Below are 19,727 nucleotides of genomic sequence, written 5' to 3'. Positions count from 1 at the left end.
CTCACAACCTCTCCCATGTATACAGAAACACTCACCCCTCACAGATCCAGACACCCCTCAGACTCCCCCCACACAGACCCCCCCCCAATTCCATCCCACACGTGTATAGGCACACACAATTCCCCGCCCCCCATACACACCCTTCAGTTCCCCAGCCATGTGCAGCTGCATGGATAGCCCCCACATCCTCCCACCCACACAGACACCTGTCATTCATTCCTTTCATGCAGGTATACACACAGACCCCTCCCAATCCCCCTTCCACAGGCTCACACACACCTCTTGCATGTCCCTTTGGGTTGTGCACATCCTTCACACATTTCCACAACATGCACACGCTTCCCCAAGACACATTCCTAGAGAGGCACAAACCAGCCTCATATTTCTCCCCATACACCCCCTTAACACCCCCCCCATATGCACAGACATGCCCCTCACCCCCCCCCCGAAGATGGATGCACATACATGCAGATATATGCACATCACTCACCAGCACACCAAACACTCCCACGTGCCTCAGCAACTGCTTAGTAACCTCCTGAACTCCATCCTAAACCACAGAGAGGTTCTTCCCTTCTGGAGCTTGCGTAACATGGGCAGTTGGTGCCAGGGAGCCATCGGAGGTACAGGTCCTTCGGGCACTTCAGTTGTCTGCCTCTGACTCACCAGCTCCAGGGGTCATAGAAGAAGAGGAAGGATGTGGGAGCAGGGAGAGTGAAGGAGGCTGTGTGTATGGGGAGTGAGGTGTGGGATGGGAAGGTACATGCAGCCGCTAGGGAGTCCTTTGGGGAAAAGAGGCTGTAGAAAGAGGTATCCTAGGAGGAGAGTGGCGGGGGGGGAGGGGGAGGCTGAGATTGTGTGAGGATCCTTGGCAGTACTGCAGGCTGAGGCTGGAAGTGGGTCTGCACTATGAGGCATCAGCACAGTACGGGCTCCGCTGGGCACTGCTGTCTGGTGCATCAGGGAACAACATCAGCAAAGCCCTTCTTCAAGCACCAAGGCCCCAGCACAGACACACTGGGGTCCCTGCAACAGACCTCCAGCCCAGACACAGTCCCCCCTCTTCCCTGCCCAGGGTCATCTCCTACCCCCAGTTCCTGGTGTCCCCTGGTGACCTCAGCCCTTGTCACTCTCTTCTGCTCTCTAGACTCACAGGCTCCCTCTGGCAATGTCCCAGATGGGTACTGAGTTGGAGAGCCCATCCCTGGAGCTGTTCTCCGCCCCCACCCCCCAGCTAGTGCTCTCCCGTGATCCCAGTTGCATGAAAGGAATGCCCCAGGGGTGAGGGGAATTTGCTCCTCTGCTTAACCTCATGCTGCACAAGGTGTCAAGACCCCCCTGGCCTTCCCTCCTCCTGTCCTAATGAGCTTACACAGCAGAGGATTACAAGAGCTTTACGCTCTCCTTCCAGACTCACACTGGCATTGGGCAGAGCACCAGGACAGGAGACAGTGACAGGCAAGGTGAGATGGAGCAGAGTAAAAATGCAGGGCTGAGACAGCAGGGAAGCTGTAGGTTGGGACCGCGAGGCACTGCAGAGCTACAGGGGAGCCCAGGGCTGGGATAGGAGGAGAACTGTGGGATGGTAGTGAGGGACATTGGTAGAGCTGGGGTCAGACTGTGCAGCCCAGGGTGGGGAGAGTATGGGGACTACAAGTCATGAGCAAGGGGCACTGGCAGAACTTAAGGGAACCCCGGGCTGTGTTAGCAGGGAGCTGCAGGTCAGGAGTGGGGTATTGACTGAGCTGTGATCAGGATACGGAGCCCTCGGCTGAGAGAGCAGCGAATCTCTAGGTGTGGAGTGAGGGACCTTAGCAGAGTTAGGGGAGCCCTGGGCTGGAATAGCATGGGGCCTGTGGGTTGGGAGCGAGGGGCACTGGTAGAGCAGTGGGGCATGGAGAGTCCAGGGCTGGGAGAGCAGTGGCCTTCTGTGTCTGGACTGAGAGGTTTCAGCAGAACTGGGGTGGAGGGAGCCCAGTGATGTCTGGAGGAAGCTTGCACAGAAGCTGGCTGTTCAGTCTGATTCATGTCAGTGCTGTTCCTCGTGCCACATCCCTGCCATTATACCCCCATGCCCTCACATGGGCGTGACTGGGCTGTGGATCTTTAGGGGGCTTGCACTACTTTCTGGCAGATGGTAGCAGATTAGCTGGGAAGGAAATCCTCCTCCACAGCTGCCAAGACAGCTCTTTCCAGGGACAGAGCAGTCAGCAGGTTGGGAGGGGGTTGTGAGTGAGGGGGAGAAGTACCCACCAGCTGGGGTGGGGGGGCCAGAAGGAGAGCCTTATGCAGGATTAGTGCTGCTCCTCGTGTCTGGGGCAGGTGCCTCACCTGGGGACAGAGCAGACAGCGCAGATGTGGGACCTGGAGTGGAGGTCCAACCAAAGAGCTGAGCTGATCCCCCATCCCACCCCCAGAAGCACAGCAGAGGGAGGAAGCCACCTTGGTATCCCATATATCAATGGATATGTGAATGATTTGCCCCAGGCTAATGAGGCAGCTGCAGAGCCAAGCCCTGGTGGTCTTTCCCCACAAGTGTCCAAGCTGCAGCTCTGCCCCCTCCAGGCTGGGTTCACCCACTGTGGGACATGACTGGGGACTGGACCCCTGAGGGCCACCTGTAACTGCCTCTCTCCCTGCCTTCCAGACTGTGCTTCGCCTGCTGCTATGTCACTACTCCTGCTGGATGAGACAGCCGGAGACCTGCCTGTCAGAGACAGCAGCCCTCAGCCCTCAGTGATCACAGCTATTCAAGGTCAGGGCCACATCACAACAACAATGCAGGGATCCCAAGGAAGGGGGGGCACAGGGACTCCTTCTTTGACCTCCAAGGCCTCCTCCCTCACCCATCTAACCCCCCAATCCATTCTGCACCCCCTCACCCATTCAACCCTCCCTGATCCCCCTTCCTCTTCTCCTATTCCCCCTCATCTACCCCCATCCTCCTCACTTTCACTGCTGTCCCTGGGCTCATCCCAGCACCCCCGCTGCCCATGACAGAGTGATGCTCTAACTGCTTTCCTGGTGACTTCCTAGATGTGTCAGCCATTGCTCGTCCCACGAAGGCCCGTGGGCTGAAGACCCGGATGAGAGGTGAGCAAAGGGGCCCACCCCACACAGACAGTGAAGGGATTCAGGGTTGACACAGGCTGAGGTAGATAGCATGGCACACTAGAGAGGATGAGCCTGTACCCCCACCAGCACCCTATGTCACCACCCCATTCAGAGGGGGCAATGGGGCACAGACAGGGTACTTTCCCCAAGCACAGCTCTCTGCAGAAGACAGGTATCCCCCAGTCCAGAGAGGCAGTCTTTCTCAGGGATACAGTCCATTTCCCTGAAGTCTGAGTTCTTACTGGGGAAGTGCCTTTTAATGTGCCCACCTTCCTACAACAAAAACATATGGACCCACCCCCATCCTAGCTCCTGCCTGCTTCTGCAGCCGGCAAAACACCAGCCAGAACTTCACCAGTTGGGGGTGAGGGCTAGCGCTGCCTCCTTGTTTGGAGGAGCACAGCCCGCTCAGACAGACAAATACCGAGCTGGGGATCCACACCACAAAATGGACACAAACACTCAGTTTCACATCCCCTTTTGTACAACCTCCATCACAGCCCATAACAGACCCCACTTCAGTTCCTCTCCTACCCCCACTGCTCCCTGAATGACAATCTTTAGTCTAGAGTCAAAGCTGCCCTTCCCTCAGCTGTTAGGCCTAACATTGTGCTGTCTGCTAGCTTCCTAACTCTTCCTCCTGTGACTGCAGCCATGTGGGCCCCACACTTCCGGTGTATAATGGCCAGACTCTCAGCACAGGCCCTCTTTCTCCCCAAGGAGCTCAGTGCTTAGTTCTTTCTTTAAAACTGCAACCTCAGCCTCCATACCCTCCAGCTTCTCGTCCTTTTCTCTAATGGGCTGGCTCTGCAGGAAGATTTAGCTATAGCTCTTCCTCCCGCAGCAGCCACTGCTGCTTCCCATTCTCTTCCTTTACCCCTCGGCAGGCCAGGTCTTGCTTGCTCTCACTGACTGGTGTCCAAGCCCTGTCCCTTGAGGCGCTCCTGCAAGCATGCCACTATCGGACTCCGTAGATGGTTAAGTTCTGTCAGCCATGGGAACCACCTTCAGATCTTTCCACTCATGAACTGAGGTGGGGATTTGGGGCTGGGTTGCCTTCTTTTCCTCACAGAGGCCCAGCTGGTCCTGTGCTCCTCTGCATTGATTCCAACCTCACAACTGCTTGTTTCTGAGCTCACAGCTAGGCTCAGACCCCACTCCCCTCCCAGAACTCTGGAGAAAGCCCAGCAGTCCTTGGTCCTAGCCACTAGCCCTAGTCCCTGTAGAGTAGAATCTGTGCAAGCCCCTTGCCCCTCACTCCCTGATGTTGGGCTTTCAGAGCCAGTGGCATGGACATGGCAGCATGTGAGCCAGATGAACCGGGCAGAGCTGGAGGATGGGTTCCTGCGTCTACATGACGAGAACCTGGTGCTCAAGGAGTTTGCCTGCAAGCAGGAGGACAGGATCAAGAGGTACCAGCAGGGCCCCATGAAACCCATCACCCTCACCATTAGGATCCTAGGCTCCCAGAGACATGGTGGGGCAGAGGAGGGTATGCAGGGCTTGCAGAGGGAGCATGTGTAGGTGTCTGTGGTGATGCAGGAAGGGAGCCTGGGATTAGAAGATTCACAGGGAGTGAGTGGGTCTGTGCTCCCCACTCCCCGGGGGGATGTGTGTGTGAGACTCCCCCACAAGCAGGCACAGGCTGAGGGACGCACGGGGGGTGGGTAAGATAGGGACTGTGGCAGCGTGTGTGCGGGGATGGATTAGACGGAGGTTCGTTACTTGTGCTTCCTCCCCAGGCTGGGCACGAAGCTGCTGAGACGTACCCATGAGCGGGCACAGGTTGAGGGTCAGCTGGGTGCCAGGGCCAGGTGGTCAGGCCAGGACCTGGAGAAGTCCTTGGAGGAACTGCAGGAGCAGGTGTGGGACCTGGAGCGGCGCAATGAGGGGCTGCGGAGTCGTCTGCTATCCTACAAGCAGCAGCTGCAGCTCCAGGGGTGCAGGCGCCACTGGCCCTACGGCTACGTCCAACCCCGGGTGGACACCGGACTCCGGCAGGTTCACACCTCAGGCGGGAGGGTGACTGAGAGACATCACAGAGGTGAGGGGGATGGAGCAGGACAGGGAGTGGGGGAAAAGCACTATTCCTAGGGGTTGAAGGGCCTGGATCCTGGGGCAGTGCCTCCCCAAGAAAAGGGGTGGGAGCCCAGGGTCTGAGAGATCCCCTCCCTGAGAGCCGGTCTGGGGCAGCAGAAGCTCTGGTGAAGAGCCCAGGGGATGACCCATCCTGGCCTCTGGGCAGGCCCTTTCCCAGCTCTGCTTGTGTATTGGAGTCAGCTCTCAAGTGAAGGGAGTCTGCTGGCCTCAGCCCAGTCCCCTAGGAATCCTTTGCCCCTACAGGTTTAGCATCAGGAAGACACAAGGCCTCATCCCACCTTTTTCTCCTGTGCAGGGATGCGGGTGCACGTTCCAGAGGCCAGACCTACCCACACAGCTCCCCCAAGATACAGAGACCACATCACAGAGGGAGTACGAGCGGATATGGAGAGACTATCTGTCCCTCCCCCACCCAGCACCATGGAAGGGGTAGCAGCCCCTGAATCCCAACTGTGAGTGCCTCCACCACTCCACTATCGTCCACAGCCCCATGTCCTCTCCCTCAGATACCTTCCCTCCCTGGGTTCTGAACCGCTGATGGGCATGCTCAGGTGTTAGCCCCATTCTGATTCTGGCCTTGTTTTTAAAAAGTTCATAACTGTTCCCATGTTCCTTAGGCATTTCAGCCACCACCTCTGCTAAGGGTCCACTGAGCTGCAGCCTCAGCTCTACCATGTACTGGTGAACACAGATCCAAACCCTTGGATCTTAAAACAATGAAAAATTAATCAGGTTCTTAAAAGAAGAATTTTATTAAAAGAAAAGGTAAAATTTCTCTCTGTAAAATCAGGATGGAAAATAACTTTACAGGGTAATCAGATTTAAAGAGCCCTCTAGCCTTAGGTTCAAAGTTACAGCAAACAGAGGTAAACCCTCTAGCAAAAGGAACATTTACAAGTTGAGAAAACAAAGATAAAACTAACACATCTTGCCTGGTTGTTACTTACAAGTTTGAAATATGAGATACTTGTGTAGAAAGATTTGGAGAACCTGGATTGATGTCCGGTCCCTCTTAGTCCCAGGAGCGAACACACCCAAAAACAAAGAGCACACAAACAAAAGCCTTCCCCCAAAGATTTGAAAGTATCTTGTCCCCTTATTGGTCCTTTGGGTCAGGTGTCAGCCAGGTTACCTGAGCTTCTTAACCCTTTACAGGTAAAAGGATTTTGGTGCCTCTGGCCAGGAGGGATTTTATAGTATTGTATACAGGAGGGCTGTTACCCTTCCCTTTCTAGTTATGACAGGGTGCCACACCCCCACCATTACAGACTGCTCTGACACTTTCTTACTTGAGCACACCAACATGTACTTGCAATACAGTTCCTCAATCCCTCCACCACTAGATCCAGACCTCTGCACTGTTGTCCAGCTTTCTGGCCCCTCATCCCAGGGGGTGCATTGCAGGTGGAAGGAGAATTGTGGGGTGCTCAGAGAGCTCCCTCTTGCCAGGCTCTCCCAGCTTAGCAACTTCTATTCCAGAATCCAGCAGGCCTTTCCTGTGCTCTTTTCAAACCACTTGCCCATTGGCTAGTGAGCTCATTACCTTCCCAACCCCACTGGCCCAGTAATCAGGCACAGCCCTGACCAGTTAGACCTTGAGGGGGGGACTTAATTGGTGCTAATAGTGACCAGAGTGGTGCTGCAAGTGCTCTCTCCGTGCTCTGTCAAACTTCCTAATCCTGCAGTCTGCTTGCCAAACTTGCCTTCCAGCCCCCTGCTCCCTTTGTAGTCAATGTGGTATCACCCTAGCACCTGTGTCCTCTGATCCTGCCCCACACTTCCTTAGGGGTCAGTGCGTCAGCCCAGGTCCCTGCTCCCCACAGATCCCACAGCCTGGTGTTGGCAGAGCTGGAGCCTGAGTCACAATGCCTGGCATGGGGGAGAGAGATGGACCTCGATGGGGCCCCGTCCCAGCAGTACCACCAGCAGGCCCTGGAGCATCGGTATGGCACCCCTGCGGGTGCCCCCTGGGCGAGGGGGTGGCTCTGCTGGGCCTGGGGGAGAGTGGGGGTCTAGGCCTATATAGCCCTGGCGGGAAGAGGAAGTGACTCCGATTATCTTTGGGGCTGGACAGGGGAGAGTAAGGAAGGGGGGGCTGTGCCAGGCCCAGATGGTCGGGGGAGAGGTTGTGCCAGGCCCAGGTTGGGGGCGTAGGACAGCTGGAATGTGGGTCCCCTGCAGGGATTGCTGCTCTAGCTCAAGCCACCCACTGCTCCCCTTGCAGAGCCGCCATCCGGGGGAATGTGGAGCTGATCCGGCTGCAGCGGCTCCTGAGAGAGCGGAGCTGCGAGCTGGCCGTGACCAGAGGCCGATTCACTGACCTGCAGGAGGTGAATTAGTCCCAGTCCTGTGCCACCCGGGGGGGGGGGGGGGAAGGGGAGGAGACAAAGACCCCCCCAGCTGTCAGTTCCCCTGCCTGTGCCACCCGGAAGGGAGGGGCGGGGGGGAAGAGGAGAAAGACCCCCCCAGCTGTCAGTTCTTGTGCCACACAGGGGGAGAGGACAGAAAGACCCCCAGCTGTCAGTTCCCTTGCCTGTGCCACCCCAGGGGAGAGGAGAAGAGACACTCCCAACACCTAGGCCCCTGCCTGTACCACCTGGGGAGAGATACCCGAGCACCCAATGTGACCCCCCCACCAACCCACCCACCTGTGGGGATGAGTAGGGGCTTAGAGGGGAAGTTCTCCCTTCAGCCAACCCCATGGGGAGCTCCCGCCTTCACCCCCTCATGTCTGCGTCTGTTCCTCCAAGTGGGATCAGTGAACCTGCTTCCCGGGGTTGGGAGTGCAGGGGCGGGCGGGGGGGGGGGGGGGGGGGGAGGCAACAGCTCTGAGGGCCACTGGGAGAAGCCAGGCCCAAAGCCCTCCCAAGTCAGCGCTCAGCAAATAATAGGCTCCACATAGCAGCACTGATGCAGCTCTGTGATTTCTCTTCCCAGGCGTATGAGAGCCAGCTCCAGCAGGTAAATACTGATGTATGATGGGACCCCTCCCGCCCCAGAAGGGGAGAGTCTCTGTGCTGATGTGACAAGAGCTCCCCCCCAGTACCCTACTGGGACCCACTCCCCAGCAGGCAGGAGCTCTCCTGCCCACACAACCCTGATGGGACCTGCCCCCCAGCCCCCAGGAAGGGTGCGCCCCTTTTCACTGATGGGACAAGAGCTCCCCTCCCCCCGCTGGGACCCGTCCCGAGGGCATTGCACTCCAGATGGGGGGGCTGGGGCAAAGAGAGTCTCTCTGTATCCAGCCTCCACCCCCTTGTCCCTGGGTTCTCGCACTCGGTTCCGGGTCCCTCCATCCTGGCGGCCCTGCAGCAGGGAGGGGCCGGCGTCCCTCTCTCCTGCCTGTGCTGGTCTTTCTTCCTTCCCCTCCCTCACCAGAATCAGGAGACGTTGCGAACCAGCAGTGAGGCCCTCCTGGCCCAGGTGGAGGAGCTCACTGTGCAGCTGAAGGCGGAGACGCAGAAGGTGTTGGCGTTGGAGAGCAAAGTGGAGAGCGTCTCATTCCTGCAGGGGGCGCTGGAGGAGGTAGGGAGCCCCAAGCCCTGGGGACCCCTTTTTCCCTACTCTGAGGCCAGCTTCCCTGAAGTCAGTAGGGGGGTCCCTTTCTAACCCTAGAGAAAGAGCCTGACAGGCCCACCCCCCATTGGCTGGGGGAGCCAGGTCTGGGAGCTGATCTCTGTCTCTCTCAGTTTCAGGAGAGAATCAGGTCCCTGGAGAAGGAGCGAGACCTGTTGAAGGAGGATTATGATAAATTGCTGGAGAGGTGAGACTGAATGTGGCCGAGCCCCGCACCATGCAGTGGGACTATGCCATGGTGCCCAAGGTCAAGTGAGCAGTCTCAGCCCCCATTGATCCCCAGAGATGCCACAGCCTGGGGTCCAGTCACACCAGATCTGTCTGAGGCCTGCTCAGCCCCCTCTCTGGGCTCCATTCAGGGTCGGACTGCTGGGGCTGGGAGCTCTGGCCTGCAGGAGATAGGCAAAGGTCTGGAGCAGCCCCAGAGTCTGCCAGAGACAGGAGACTGATCCCAAAGGGCTGACCCTGGAGGATGGGGGTCTTGGGGGAGAGCCTTAGGAAGCCCTCTCCAAATCTGTTGTACAGTGTGTGTGGGGGCCTGGCAGAGCCATAGGGACACCCCCTCACCCTCAATCTGCCATGCCTGGGTGGGGCCTGGCAAAGAATTGCCCCAGCTATGCAGAAGCAGCTCCCAGGGCCCTGAGGGCTCAGGGCACCATGTGTGCTGGAGCCCCTCATAGAGGGTTGGGGTTTGTGGCCCTTGGGGTAACACTGTAGCATTGCCCCTCTTGCTGCAGCAGTCTGGCCTGTGAGCAGCGGCATGGGAACATCTCACGGCTGGAGGAGCAGCTGAGCTTGGAGCTGGCAGAGAAGAGGGGGCTGATGGAGGAGCTGGCGCAGGAGAGAGGTGAGGGGGCTGGCAGGACAGTGCGGGAAGGAATCTTAGTACCAGCACAGGGACACGGGACTGAAATTGCAGCTTCATCCCAATGGGGAGTTCTTGTGTCACCATTGACTAATCCCTCTCACTGGGGTGGGGGCATCACACGTGCACTGCAGTCGGGGGGGAGGGGTGCATGTGGTCTGGCCACGTGACACCTGAGGGAGGGGGTGGATCCTTGGTGTGCAACACGTGTGGTGGGGGGCAGAATGTGTCCCGGTCACACGGGGCCAGGGCCTGCTCTGTATCACAACCAGTTTGGTGACCAGACCTGACTCCTGTCTTGTCCCCAGCTCGGAGTGAGGAGCTGAAGCAGGAAGTGGAGAGGGGGAACCAAACTCCAGAGCAGAAGCCTGATCCGACCCTGTCCCAGGTGGGTACGAGCCAGGGAGGAGCCAGGGTTGGCTAATCTCCCCAGGCCCCTTCGTGGGGTGTAGTAGGTGCCCCATCCTCTAGCAGCATTTGGCAGGTAAAGGGCATAGAGCTGGGGCCTGTGCGGGGGGCGTTGGGGGTGGGGTGGGGCTGGTCCCTGTGTAGAGGAGTCGGGGGACTGGGCTGGTCTCACCCGTCATGGCAAGTGCAGGGAAGCCATCTGTCATGGCAAGCACAAGGCCATATGTGGGGGAGTCAGCAGGTCTGGAGTGGTCCTTCCTCTCATGGCGACTGCTGTGTGCTATGCAAAGCTTTTGATACGGTCTCCCATAGTATTCTTGCTGGCAAGATAAAGAAGTATGGGCTGAATGAATGGACTATAAGGTGGTTAGAAAGTTGGCTAGGTCATCGGGCTCAACGGATAGTGGTCAATGGCTCCATGTCTAGTTGGCAGCCGGTATCAAGCGGAGTGTCCCAAGGGTCGGTCCTGGGGCCGGTTTTGTTCAATATCTTCATTAATGATCTGGAGGATGGCGTGGGCTGCACTCTCAGCAAGTTTGCAGATGACACTAAACTGGGAGGAGTGGTAGATACGCTGGAGTGTAGGGATCGGATACAGAGGGACCTAGACAAATTAGAGGATTGGGCCAAAAGAAATCTGATGAGGTTCAACAAGGACAAGTGCAGAGTCCTGCATTTAGGACGAAAGAATCCCATGCACTGCTACAGACTAGGGACCGAATGGCTAGGCAGCAGTTCTGCAGAAAAGGACCTAGGGGTTACAGTGGACGAGAAGCTGGATATGAGTCAACAGTGTGCCCTTGTTGCCAAGAAGGCTAACGGCATTTTGGGCTGTATAAGTATGGGCATTGCCAGCAGATCGAGGAACATGATCATTCCCCTCTATTCAACATTGGTGAGGCCTCATCTGGAGTACTGTGTCCAGTTTTGGGCCCCACACACAAGAAGGATGTGGAAAAATTGGAAAGAGTCCAGCGGAGGGCAACAAAAATGATTAGGGGGCTGGAGCACATGACTTATGAGAAGAGACTGAGGGAACTGGGATTGTTTAGTCTGCAGAAGAGACGAATGAGGGGGGATCTGATAGCTGCTTTCAACTACTGAAAGGGGGTTCCAAAGAGGATGGATCTAGACCAGTGGTTCCCAAACTGGGGTTCATGAACCGTTACAGGGGGTTCTCAGGAAAAAATTCCCTAATGGCGGACAGAGCTGTCCCTAGGGACAGTGGGCAGCACGGGGCCAGCAGCCCGGAGCCCTGGACTTCCAAGAGCTAAGCAGATCAAAGCAAGCATCTCTATCACACTGAGAAGATATAAACTTCAAGACTTATAAGAAATGGAAAGGGAGATGGATACTTTTTGCTGTTTTTTAAATTAAATAGGCAGCTAGTATTGTTTTTAAAATTATTATGAAGAACAAGTTGAAGCTTTGTTGTAACGTGCGTTGTTTGCCTGGATTGCTCAAGCCCTGAATGCTTGTGTAGGAGGAACTCTTTGAGTTGGCTTCTTAAATGCCTTCCTGCTGTTTCACATCTGATACTCCTTGATGAAACATAGGAGCCTTGTCTTATAACAGGCTTATTCAAAGTGATACAAGCTACAAAAGTCAGATCTTGGAAGAGTGTTGCCGTTTTAATAATGTAATAAAAATACTGTATTGCTAAATAATAATTAATAAGTGTGTAATAAGCATGTCATAAAAACAAATTTTATATTTCCAAGATCACTGCTTTTATAATTTATACTCAGGTAAAGGAGAAAATCCCTGTAAATATTCATTTTTAGGAGTGGGTTCACGAGACTTGACATTTTAGTGAAAGGGGTTCACAGATTGTTAAAGTTTGGGAACCACTGATCTAGACTGTTCTCAGTGGTACCAGATGACAGAACAAGGAGTAATGGTCTCAAGTTCAGTGGGGGAGGTTTAGGTTGGATATTAGGAAACACTATTTCACTAGGAGGGTGGTGAAGCACTGGAATGGGTTACCTAGGGAGGTGGTGGAATCTCCTTCCTTAGAGGTTTTTAAGGCCCGGCCTGACAAAGCCCTGGCTGGGATGATTTAGTTGGGAATTGGTCCTGCTTTGAGCAGGGGGTTGGACTAGATACCTCCTGAGGTTCCTTCCAACCCTGAGATTCTATGATTCTATGGAGGGGGAGTTAAGCGTTTAGGGAGGCTGGGCCGGACCCCGCCCCCATCATGACAAGTGCTGCGGCCTGTGCTGGGAAGACAAGGGGGGGCTGGGCTGGGACCACGCATCCCGGCGAGCGCTGGTGCTACACGCGGGGGAGTTGCAGCCTTGGGGACTGTGGTGCTCCTACCTCATTCAGCAGGGTGGGCGTGGCTCTTTTCTGTTCACTCCTAGCCCATCTCCCGCCCATTTCCCTACAGCCCCCCTGCCTTGATAGGCTCCCCACCGAGACCGAGCAGGAGGAGCTGTTCCCCCATCAGAGCCTGAGCCGGAGACTCCGTGAGACAGAAGCTGCCCATGCTGACACCATCTTGGAGCTGGAGAAAACCCGGGACATGCTGATCCTACAGCATCGCATCAACCGGGACTATCAGGTGGGGAAGGTGGTGGTGCAGGGGGTGACTGACCCCACCTGGGTGCTATGTCAGGCTGAACTGTGGGATGAGCTGCTGTGTAACTGACCTCATGTGCTGTCAGGCCGAGCTGGAAGGTGTGATGGTGCAGGCTGAACAGGAGAAGAGGGGACATGAGGAAAAGCAGCAGAAAATGGCGCAGCTCCTGGATCTGCGCAGCACTCGCATCCGCCAGCTGGAGGGTAAGAGCAGAGCCAGCCCCACCTGCCCCTGGAGCAATTCTTGCCCCTGCCTCACTCATGACCACTGCTGGAAACAGAGCTGGGCAGGATGGGCCTTTGTCTGGACCTGTGCTCGCGTTCCCTGCCCCAAGAGGCTGTGCCAGGTCCCTGCATGCCCATGGCACTGTTCAGAGCGGGAACTGGCCCCTCAAGAGCAGCTGGCTTGCTGTACAGCACTTGGGCTGGCAGATGGCTATGCTGGGCTTGTAGCAAGAGGGGGGAAGACAGCAGACGGGCAGTGGGTCACTCCTGTCAGGAACGGATAGGGGAGGGGGACTTGTACAGGCTATGCCTTGGGGATAGAGGGGGGAGAAGATGGGGACATGCCCACCCCCACAGGCCCCATCTCCTCCCCCAGAGCAGCTGAAGGATGTGGCCTATGGGACACGGCAGCTCCCACTCCTGCCGACTGAGGGTGATGTGGACGTGGAGGAGGTCAAGGCCCCGGTGCTGCGGCGTGGTGAGAACCTGTTTGAGCTGCACATTGCAGGGGCAGTGCTGTCAGGGGAGGCACTGCAGCTGCTGGGGGAAGTCCAGCCCGTCACCTTCTGCACCTATGCCTTCTATGACTTCGAGACACACTGCACACCGGTGGTGCGAGGGGCCCGGCCCCGCTACAGCTTCACGTCTCAGTATGTGATACAGGCTGAGCCCCTCTTCCTGCAGTACCTGCAGAGGGCTGCCGCCCGCCTAGACCTGCACCTGGCCACGGCTACTGACCACAGCACTCTGGCTTCCTGTTGGCTGCGCTTCCGGGAGGTTCTGGGGAGCGGGGAGCGCATGCATGCCACAGCGATGCTACATGGTAAGAGCTTTCCCTCTCCACAGTGATGCTCTACGGCAAAGAGCTCCCTGTGCCCTCTGCCATGGCAGCTGCTCAGTGAGGGCGCCTGGCCTTGTCAGTGCCACAGCTCAGCTGCATGCACAGTAAAGGCTCTCCAGCCATGGGAGTGTATACGCTCATCTTCCCTCCCTGGGGCCAAGGCTCGCCCTGCCCCAGCCCTTCTGGCGTCAGCTTGGGGAATATGCCAGGTTTCTAACCATTCTTATGTCCCTGTGGCCTTCATGTCCTGTTACCTACTGCCCTAATTCCTTCTCGCTCCCCCAATCCCTATCCCCCGGCCTTTGTCCGTCCCCCCCCCGCATGTCCCCCCCGCCCGCTCCACACCCTCTAGGTCCGAGCGGCGAGAACTACGGGATGCTGGAGTATTGGATGAGGCTGTGCCTGCCCATGGAGCAGACCATACGGCTGCATTGCGAGCGCACCAAGGCCTTGGGCTACTTGTCAGCCTGCATGCCCCAGGCCAGAGCTGCCCAGCAGAGCAGGCAGCAGGACAAGGAGGGGGTGAGGAAGCAGGGGCGTGCATGGGGGAGGAGTATGTGAGGGTAAATACACACACTCTCACTGAAGGAAATGCACCCCAGAAAGGGGGAGTCTTATAGGGCCATGCCCACTGGTACAGGATCCCTGTATGGACATATGCCCCCACAAAAGGGGCTCCCCATGGTGGCACACAACCACAGGGCCTCATAGGGATATGTGCTCCACACTAGAGCTCTCTGGCACATGTCAGAGCAGGATCCCTGTAAGGGAAGCCTCAGGCACTCTGGAAACTAAAGTGCCTTTGTCATGGAGTGTGGGGGAGTTCGGGCCCTGCACTCACTTCCTGCGATTTACGTGACTTTCAGCCAGCCAGTAAAACGGAGGATTTATTAGACGACAGGAACACAGTCCCAAACAGAGCTTGTAGGTACAACCAGGACCCCTCAGTCAGGTCCCTCAGGGGGGAGGGAGCTTAGACCCCAGCCTTGGGGTTCCCTCCGTTTCCCCCAACCGCTCCAAACTGAAACCCCCTCCAGCCATCTCACCCAGCCTTCCCCCGGCTCCTCCTCCAGCCTTTGTCCAGTTTCCCAGACAGAAGGTGTTACCTGGCCCCATCCCTCTCCCGGCTCAGGTATTGTTACTCAAGTAAAGTCACCCCCTGCTATTCCATCCCCCATGCAGACAGTCCCAGTAAAACTAGACAACATTCCCAGGTCAGTTTGCCCCGCTCCCTACTGTGTCACAGCCTTCCATGTGGCAAAGCCCTGATTTCTATGGGATGCACTCTAGGCCCTCTGCTCACGCAGTTACCAGCCTTTCTCAGTCTCCCCCTCTAGGTCCTGGATGCTGAGTGGCTGTGGAATGAGCTGCAAGTGCAGATTGTAGGCTGCACGGGCCTGCGGGGTCGCTGGCTCAGCACCCAGCCCAGCCCCTATGCCATGTACCGCTTCTTCACCTTCCCTGACCACGACACGCCCATCATCCCCTCCAGCAACAACCCACACTTTGGAGACCTGCGGACCTTCCCCATGCACCCCACAGCTGAACTCGACTGCTATCTGCGTCTAGAGAGCCTCTGGGTGTACATCTTTGATGATGAGGATACAGAGCCAGGCAGTTACTTGGGCAAAGCACAGATCCCCCTGCTGCCTCTGGCACGCGGGCACTGTATCACAGGTGAAAGCCGCTGGACCCAGATCCTCTATTGCTCATGAGGCACATAGCTGGGCACAGTTCCCCTGCCCCTGGCCTCAGTGCCTTGTGCCCAGAGCCCCACCCCCTGTGCCCCCTTACGCCTCCATTTCTCTACTCTGCAGGAGATTTTGTCCTCACCGACCCGGCTGGGCACCCCAATGGCTCCATCAGCCTCAGCCTGGAGTGGAAGCGTCGGTACCTGCCCCCGGGGGCCGCCCTGCACCAAGCGGCCTGGGCCAGGAAACACCAGCGTGAGAGACCCTTGGAGCAGCTGATTGAGGAAGAAAGGGCTGCACTACACAACCAGGTACAGAACGACCCAGCAGCCCAGAATTCACACCTGCCCCATACAATATCACCTTCCTGGTGAGGGGTTTAGTGAGTGAGGGCTGGGAGTCAGAACTCCTGGCTTCTAGCCCCCGCTCTCTCTTTGCCATGCGGGGTGCTGCTGCCACTCCTGCACCCCAGTAGAAAAAGGAGCAGGTTAGTGGGAATGGGGGGAAGCTGCCAGGCTTTGGCGTGACTGTGCTGTTCTGACCCCTGCTCAGGCCCGGCTTGCTCCCAGCATCTCGCCATCGCAGCCTGAGGGCCAGAGGAAGAAGCTCCATATCTTGGCGGTCAAGGCTGATGGATGCAGGGGAAAGTGGGGAAGGTGGAATGGGGGAGCCAGCAGTCAGACTCAGCCTAATCCAGTGCCAGTATCCAGTGGCTACACCCTGGAGGAGGGAGAAGAGGTGGCTCCGGTGGGAGATACTGCCGAGGTGAGAGCTGGGGAGAAGGGAGCAGGAAGCAGGCAGTGAGGGTGCAGCAACCCAAGTCCCCTGCCCAACGCTCACCCCACACCCTGGGTAGTCAGTTATTTTTTGTCAGGGTCCAAATTTCTTGGGCAAGTACAGTTAAGATCCAGACTCCAGAGAAACAGTTTTCACATCACAATAACAATAAGTACATAAAAAGATACAATGGTCTGTTCATGAGCGTCTGGCAGTCTGGATTTGGTCCGCAGGCTGCCTAGTGCCCCACACTGAACCAGCATCCAACAGGGGGCAGTAATAATGGGGCTGGGCCAGAGCTCCCCAGGCAGTGAGCTGTTCCCTGAGCCTGATGGGGTTTGTCTATGCAGGGGACACTGGAGGGGAAGGAGGCCCAGGCTGGCGAGGAGGAAGCAGAACACTCAGCTAAGGACGCTGAAACCTCTGCCAGGACCCAGCGCTTGGAGCCCAAATCCCTTGCACTGGACGTAGGCTCCGCTCCTGAGGACATGGGTACCAGCTCCTGCCTCCCATGGGGCACCCAGCTGTCAGTGCCAACTGGCCAGGCTACCCTAGGGCCCTGCTCAGCCCCTCATGCTGTGCCAGATCTGACTCTAAAGGTCACACTCACCCATCCCGAGGTGGCACAATGTAGAGCCATAGACAGGGGCATCCAGCCATCCAGCTGTGGATTGGGGCTCACTGTGGTGGTGGAGGGCGACATGGCCATCCAGCTGCAGAGCAGGGTCCCTGTGTGAACAAACTTAGAGATGGGCATAGGTGCAGCCCTGACAGCTCTCACTGCAAACAGCCCCAAAGCAGGCTGCAGCCATACTCTTCATGGCCCATGGTCCGGGTGGGAGGGCAGGGGGCGGGCAGGTCCCATTCTAATTCCCCTCCCAGTAACAAGTACTCTGTTCCTGCCAGCCCCCGAGGAGGCCAGTGAGCCAGCGCTGGAGAGCAGCAGCGATGCACAGACCACAGACAGTGACGAGATTGTGGTGGGGACCAGCCTGGGGAGCCCTCCAAAGGTGGTAATGCCCCCACCCTGAGGCAGTGCTGGAGGAGAGGGTGCACAGACCCATGGGGGAGGGGGGGGAAAGCCCTGCCAGGTACAGGAGAATCGGGCAGCTACAGCTTGTAGTGACATTGCTGAGCCCTGCTGGGTTCCAAAGTGGGGTGAGTGGGGGGAGATGGGAGCTTGGCTTGGCCAGCCTCCCCTCCCGTGCCCCCCCACAAGAGTTTGGGGCACTGCTTCCCGCCCTCTCAGGCCCTGTATGACCTGCTCTCACCTCATCCTGTCAGGACATGGAGCGGATCCACATTGAGATCGTCTCTCTGAGTCTGCACCCTGAGGCTGAGGCCATGGCCAGTGAGCACATCCAGCAGCTGTACGTGGAGTACCACTTCCCAGGGGTGCCCCTGGCTGAGACGGAGACCCCCCTGTCCCTGCGCAAGCCCCAGGGCAGCGAGGAGATCTACTTCCACTTCAGCAAGGGTGAGCTGCCGTGGGGAGGGTCTGGCTCTCGCCTGTCCCACAGCCCTTCCCCCCCCAGAGGCGGGGCAGGAGTCTCATGCCTTGTGGGGACAAATGGGTGGAGAGAGGAAAAGCATCTTCCCCCGCCCCAGGACAGGGCTCATAGCTAGGCCTTTGGGCCAGCTGTACAGTGGATAACTCCAGGCCCAGAAGCGCTGTTGATGGGAAAGGGAGGCCATGACTGGTTTAATAGCGCCCCTTTCCCCAGCCCCCTCCCAGGGACTCAGCTCCCCCACTGACAGTGCAAGCTGGCAAAGGCCCCACTGCCCCAGCTCATGCTGCACCACTCCATGGGGTGCTGAGCAGCACAGCCCAGGCCCGCCCCAGTGGGCTCCCTCCCAACAGGGAGAATGTGGCGCTGGGGGCTGGACCACTAACAGCTTGGGAACCGGAGCAACACTGGGGAGCTTGGAGATGGGTCGACTGTCACCCTCTGACCCCAGGTGAGCATCAGCTTGTTGCCCTGACTCCTCCCTTTAGTGCCCCCCCCCGAGCATTGCCCTCACTCCTCTCCTTGGTGCCCCCCCACCCTTCAGTGAGCATCGCCCTGACTCCTCCCCTTGGTGCCCCCTGCCCCCCCGAGCATTTCCCTGACTCCTCCCCTTAGTGCCCCCCACTGCCCAGTGAGCATCGCCCTGACTCCTCTCCTTGCCCCCCCCAACTGAGCATCGCCCTGGCTAACAGCCTTGTGCCCCACCACAGTGATTCAGCTGGACACGGAGGGGGTGAGCAGCCAGCGGGAAATCCTCTTCTCCATGTTGCAGGCAGAGGAGGCAGGGCAGAGCTGGTGAGCAGCCTGGCTGGGGACAGGATTCCAGTCCCTTCCCCCTCCCCTCCCCGTACAGGCTCTTACAGAGCATGTTCCTGTAAGCGCCTGAACGCTGCGACCACTATCCGCCCTGTGCTTGTTCTCTGTCCTGGGTGGAGCATGTGCAGGGGAGGGCTTGCAGCACATGTGGGTTATATAAGAACATGCACTGTAGGTTAGAGAAGGTAGCTCACAGGAACGTGCCGGTCGGTCTGTGATGGTCCTTAGCTCTTGGAGGCGTTTGTTTCACACAGGCCCAGCGTGCCCCCTCCCCAGGCAGCTCTGTCTCCCGCGGACGAGCTGTACACTTCCCGAGAAGGTTCCCTGGGCCAGAGCAGCAAAGCTGGCAAGCACAACCCTCCTCCCTGAGGTTTTGGCTCCTTGAGATCCCCTGTGCCCCCGGCCCATGAGCCCTTCAACTTGGCTTTTCTATGGGGAGCCAGGCTAGGATGGGCTGGCTGCAGGTGCAGGATCCAGACCCACTGCCCCCCATTGCAGGCTGCAGTTCGTGGTGGTGAGCGAGCCCCTGCCTGGGACAGGAGGCGAGTGCGAGGACGTGGGCTTTGCCTACATAGACCTGCGTGAGATCCTGCTGACAGGCAACGACGTGCTGGAGCATGACCTCGATGGTGAGTGACGGAGCCAGCAGCACCCAAACGAGCGGTCTCCTGTGCCCCTGCATGCTACCTGCATGAAAGGGGGCCAGGGGCCTGGCCACTGAGCTGGGATCTATACCTGGGAGCCAACCGCCCTCCAGGTCCTGGGAACTGCAGCAGTGCAAGTCCTGTCCCTTCCCAGGGCTGGGGGAGGCAAGTCCTACACCAGGCCCAGCCAGAGAATGGCCCTGGAGAAACACGGACCCTTCCCCTCACCTCTGCTCTCTTACCCACTCCCGGCAGTTGTCAGCCCTCAGGACCGCTCTGCCATCGGGAGGCTGAAGGTCTCTGTGGAAGCAGCTGCTGCCCTCTGCACCATCTATTGGGAGGGGAGACGAAAGGCTGAGGAGGAATGAAGGACCCATCAGCTCCCACAAGGCATGCAAGGACTTGGCACAGTAAGGTTCAAATGGGGACCTCCCCCCACCTCAAAGCTCACTGGTGAAGGATGCCGCCCCGCCTGAGCACTCAGCACATGACTCAGATTGTGAGCTCCTCGGGGCAGCGCCTGGCCTGTCCCTGCTCTGTCTATACAGAGCCTAGCACAAGGGGGTCCTGGGACATGCCTGG

At 57.7% G+C, this 19,727-nt stretch overlaps 1 protein-coding gene across 1 annotated transcript; it reads left to right on the top strand.

Annotated features, from left to right (window-relative positions):
* The first annotated feature begins 2,667 nt into the window (after positions 1-2,667).
* Positions 2,668-19,513, top strand: RPGRIP1 (RPGR interacting protein 1). The gene is made up of 25 exons (XM_065422911.1): positions 2,668-2,755; positions 3,037-3,093; positions 4,394-4,526; positions 4,857-5,158; positions 5,510-5,666; positions 7,038-7,157; positions 7,439-7,544; positions 8,152-8,175; positions 8,593-8,739; positions 8,904-8,977; positions 9,528-9,637; positions 9,964-10,043; positions 12,453-12,626; positions 12,730-12,847; positions 13,245-13,691; positions 14,062-14,231; positions 15,062-15,386; positions 15,527-15,711; positions 15,953-16,165; positions 16,528-16,669; positions 17,084-17,190; positions 17,462-17,654; positions 18,396-18,480; positions 19,000-19,130; positions 19,401-19,513. Exons 1-25 carry the CDS (start codon positions 2,668-2,670, stop codon positions 19,511-19,513), a joined length of 3,801 nt encoding a protein of 1,266 aa, XP_065278983.1.
* Positions 19,514-19,727: the final 214 nt, after the last annotated feature.

This window comes from Emys orbicularis (assembly GCF_028017835.1).
Source record: "Emys orbicularis isolate rEmyOrb1 chromosome 12 unlocalized genomic scaffold, rEmyOrb1.hap1 SUPER_12_unloc_2, whole genome shotgun sequence".
Classification (NCBI taxonomy): domain Eukaryota; kingdom Metazoa; phylum Chordata; order Testudines; family Emydidae; genus Emys; species Emys orbicularis.
The sequence above is the reverse complement of the archived record's forward strand: the minus strand, read 5'-3'. Positions and strand labels throughout refer to the sequence as shown.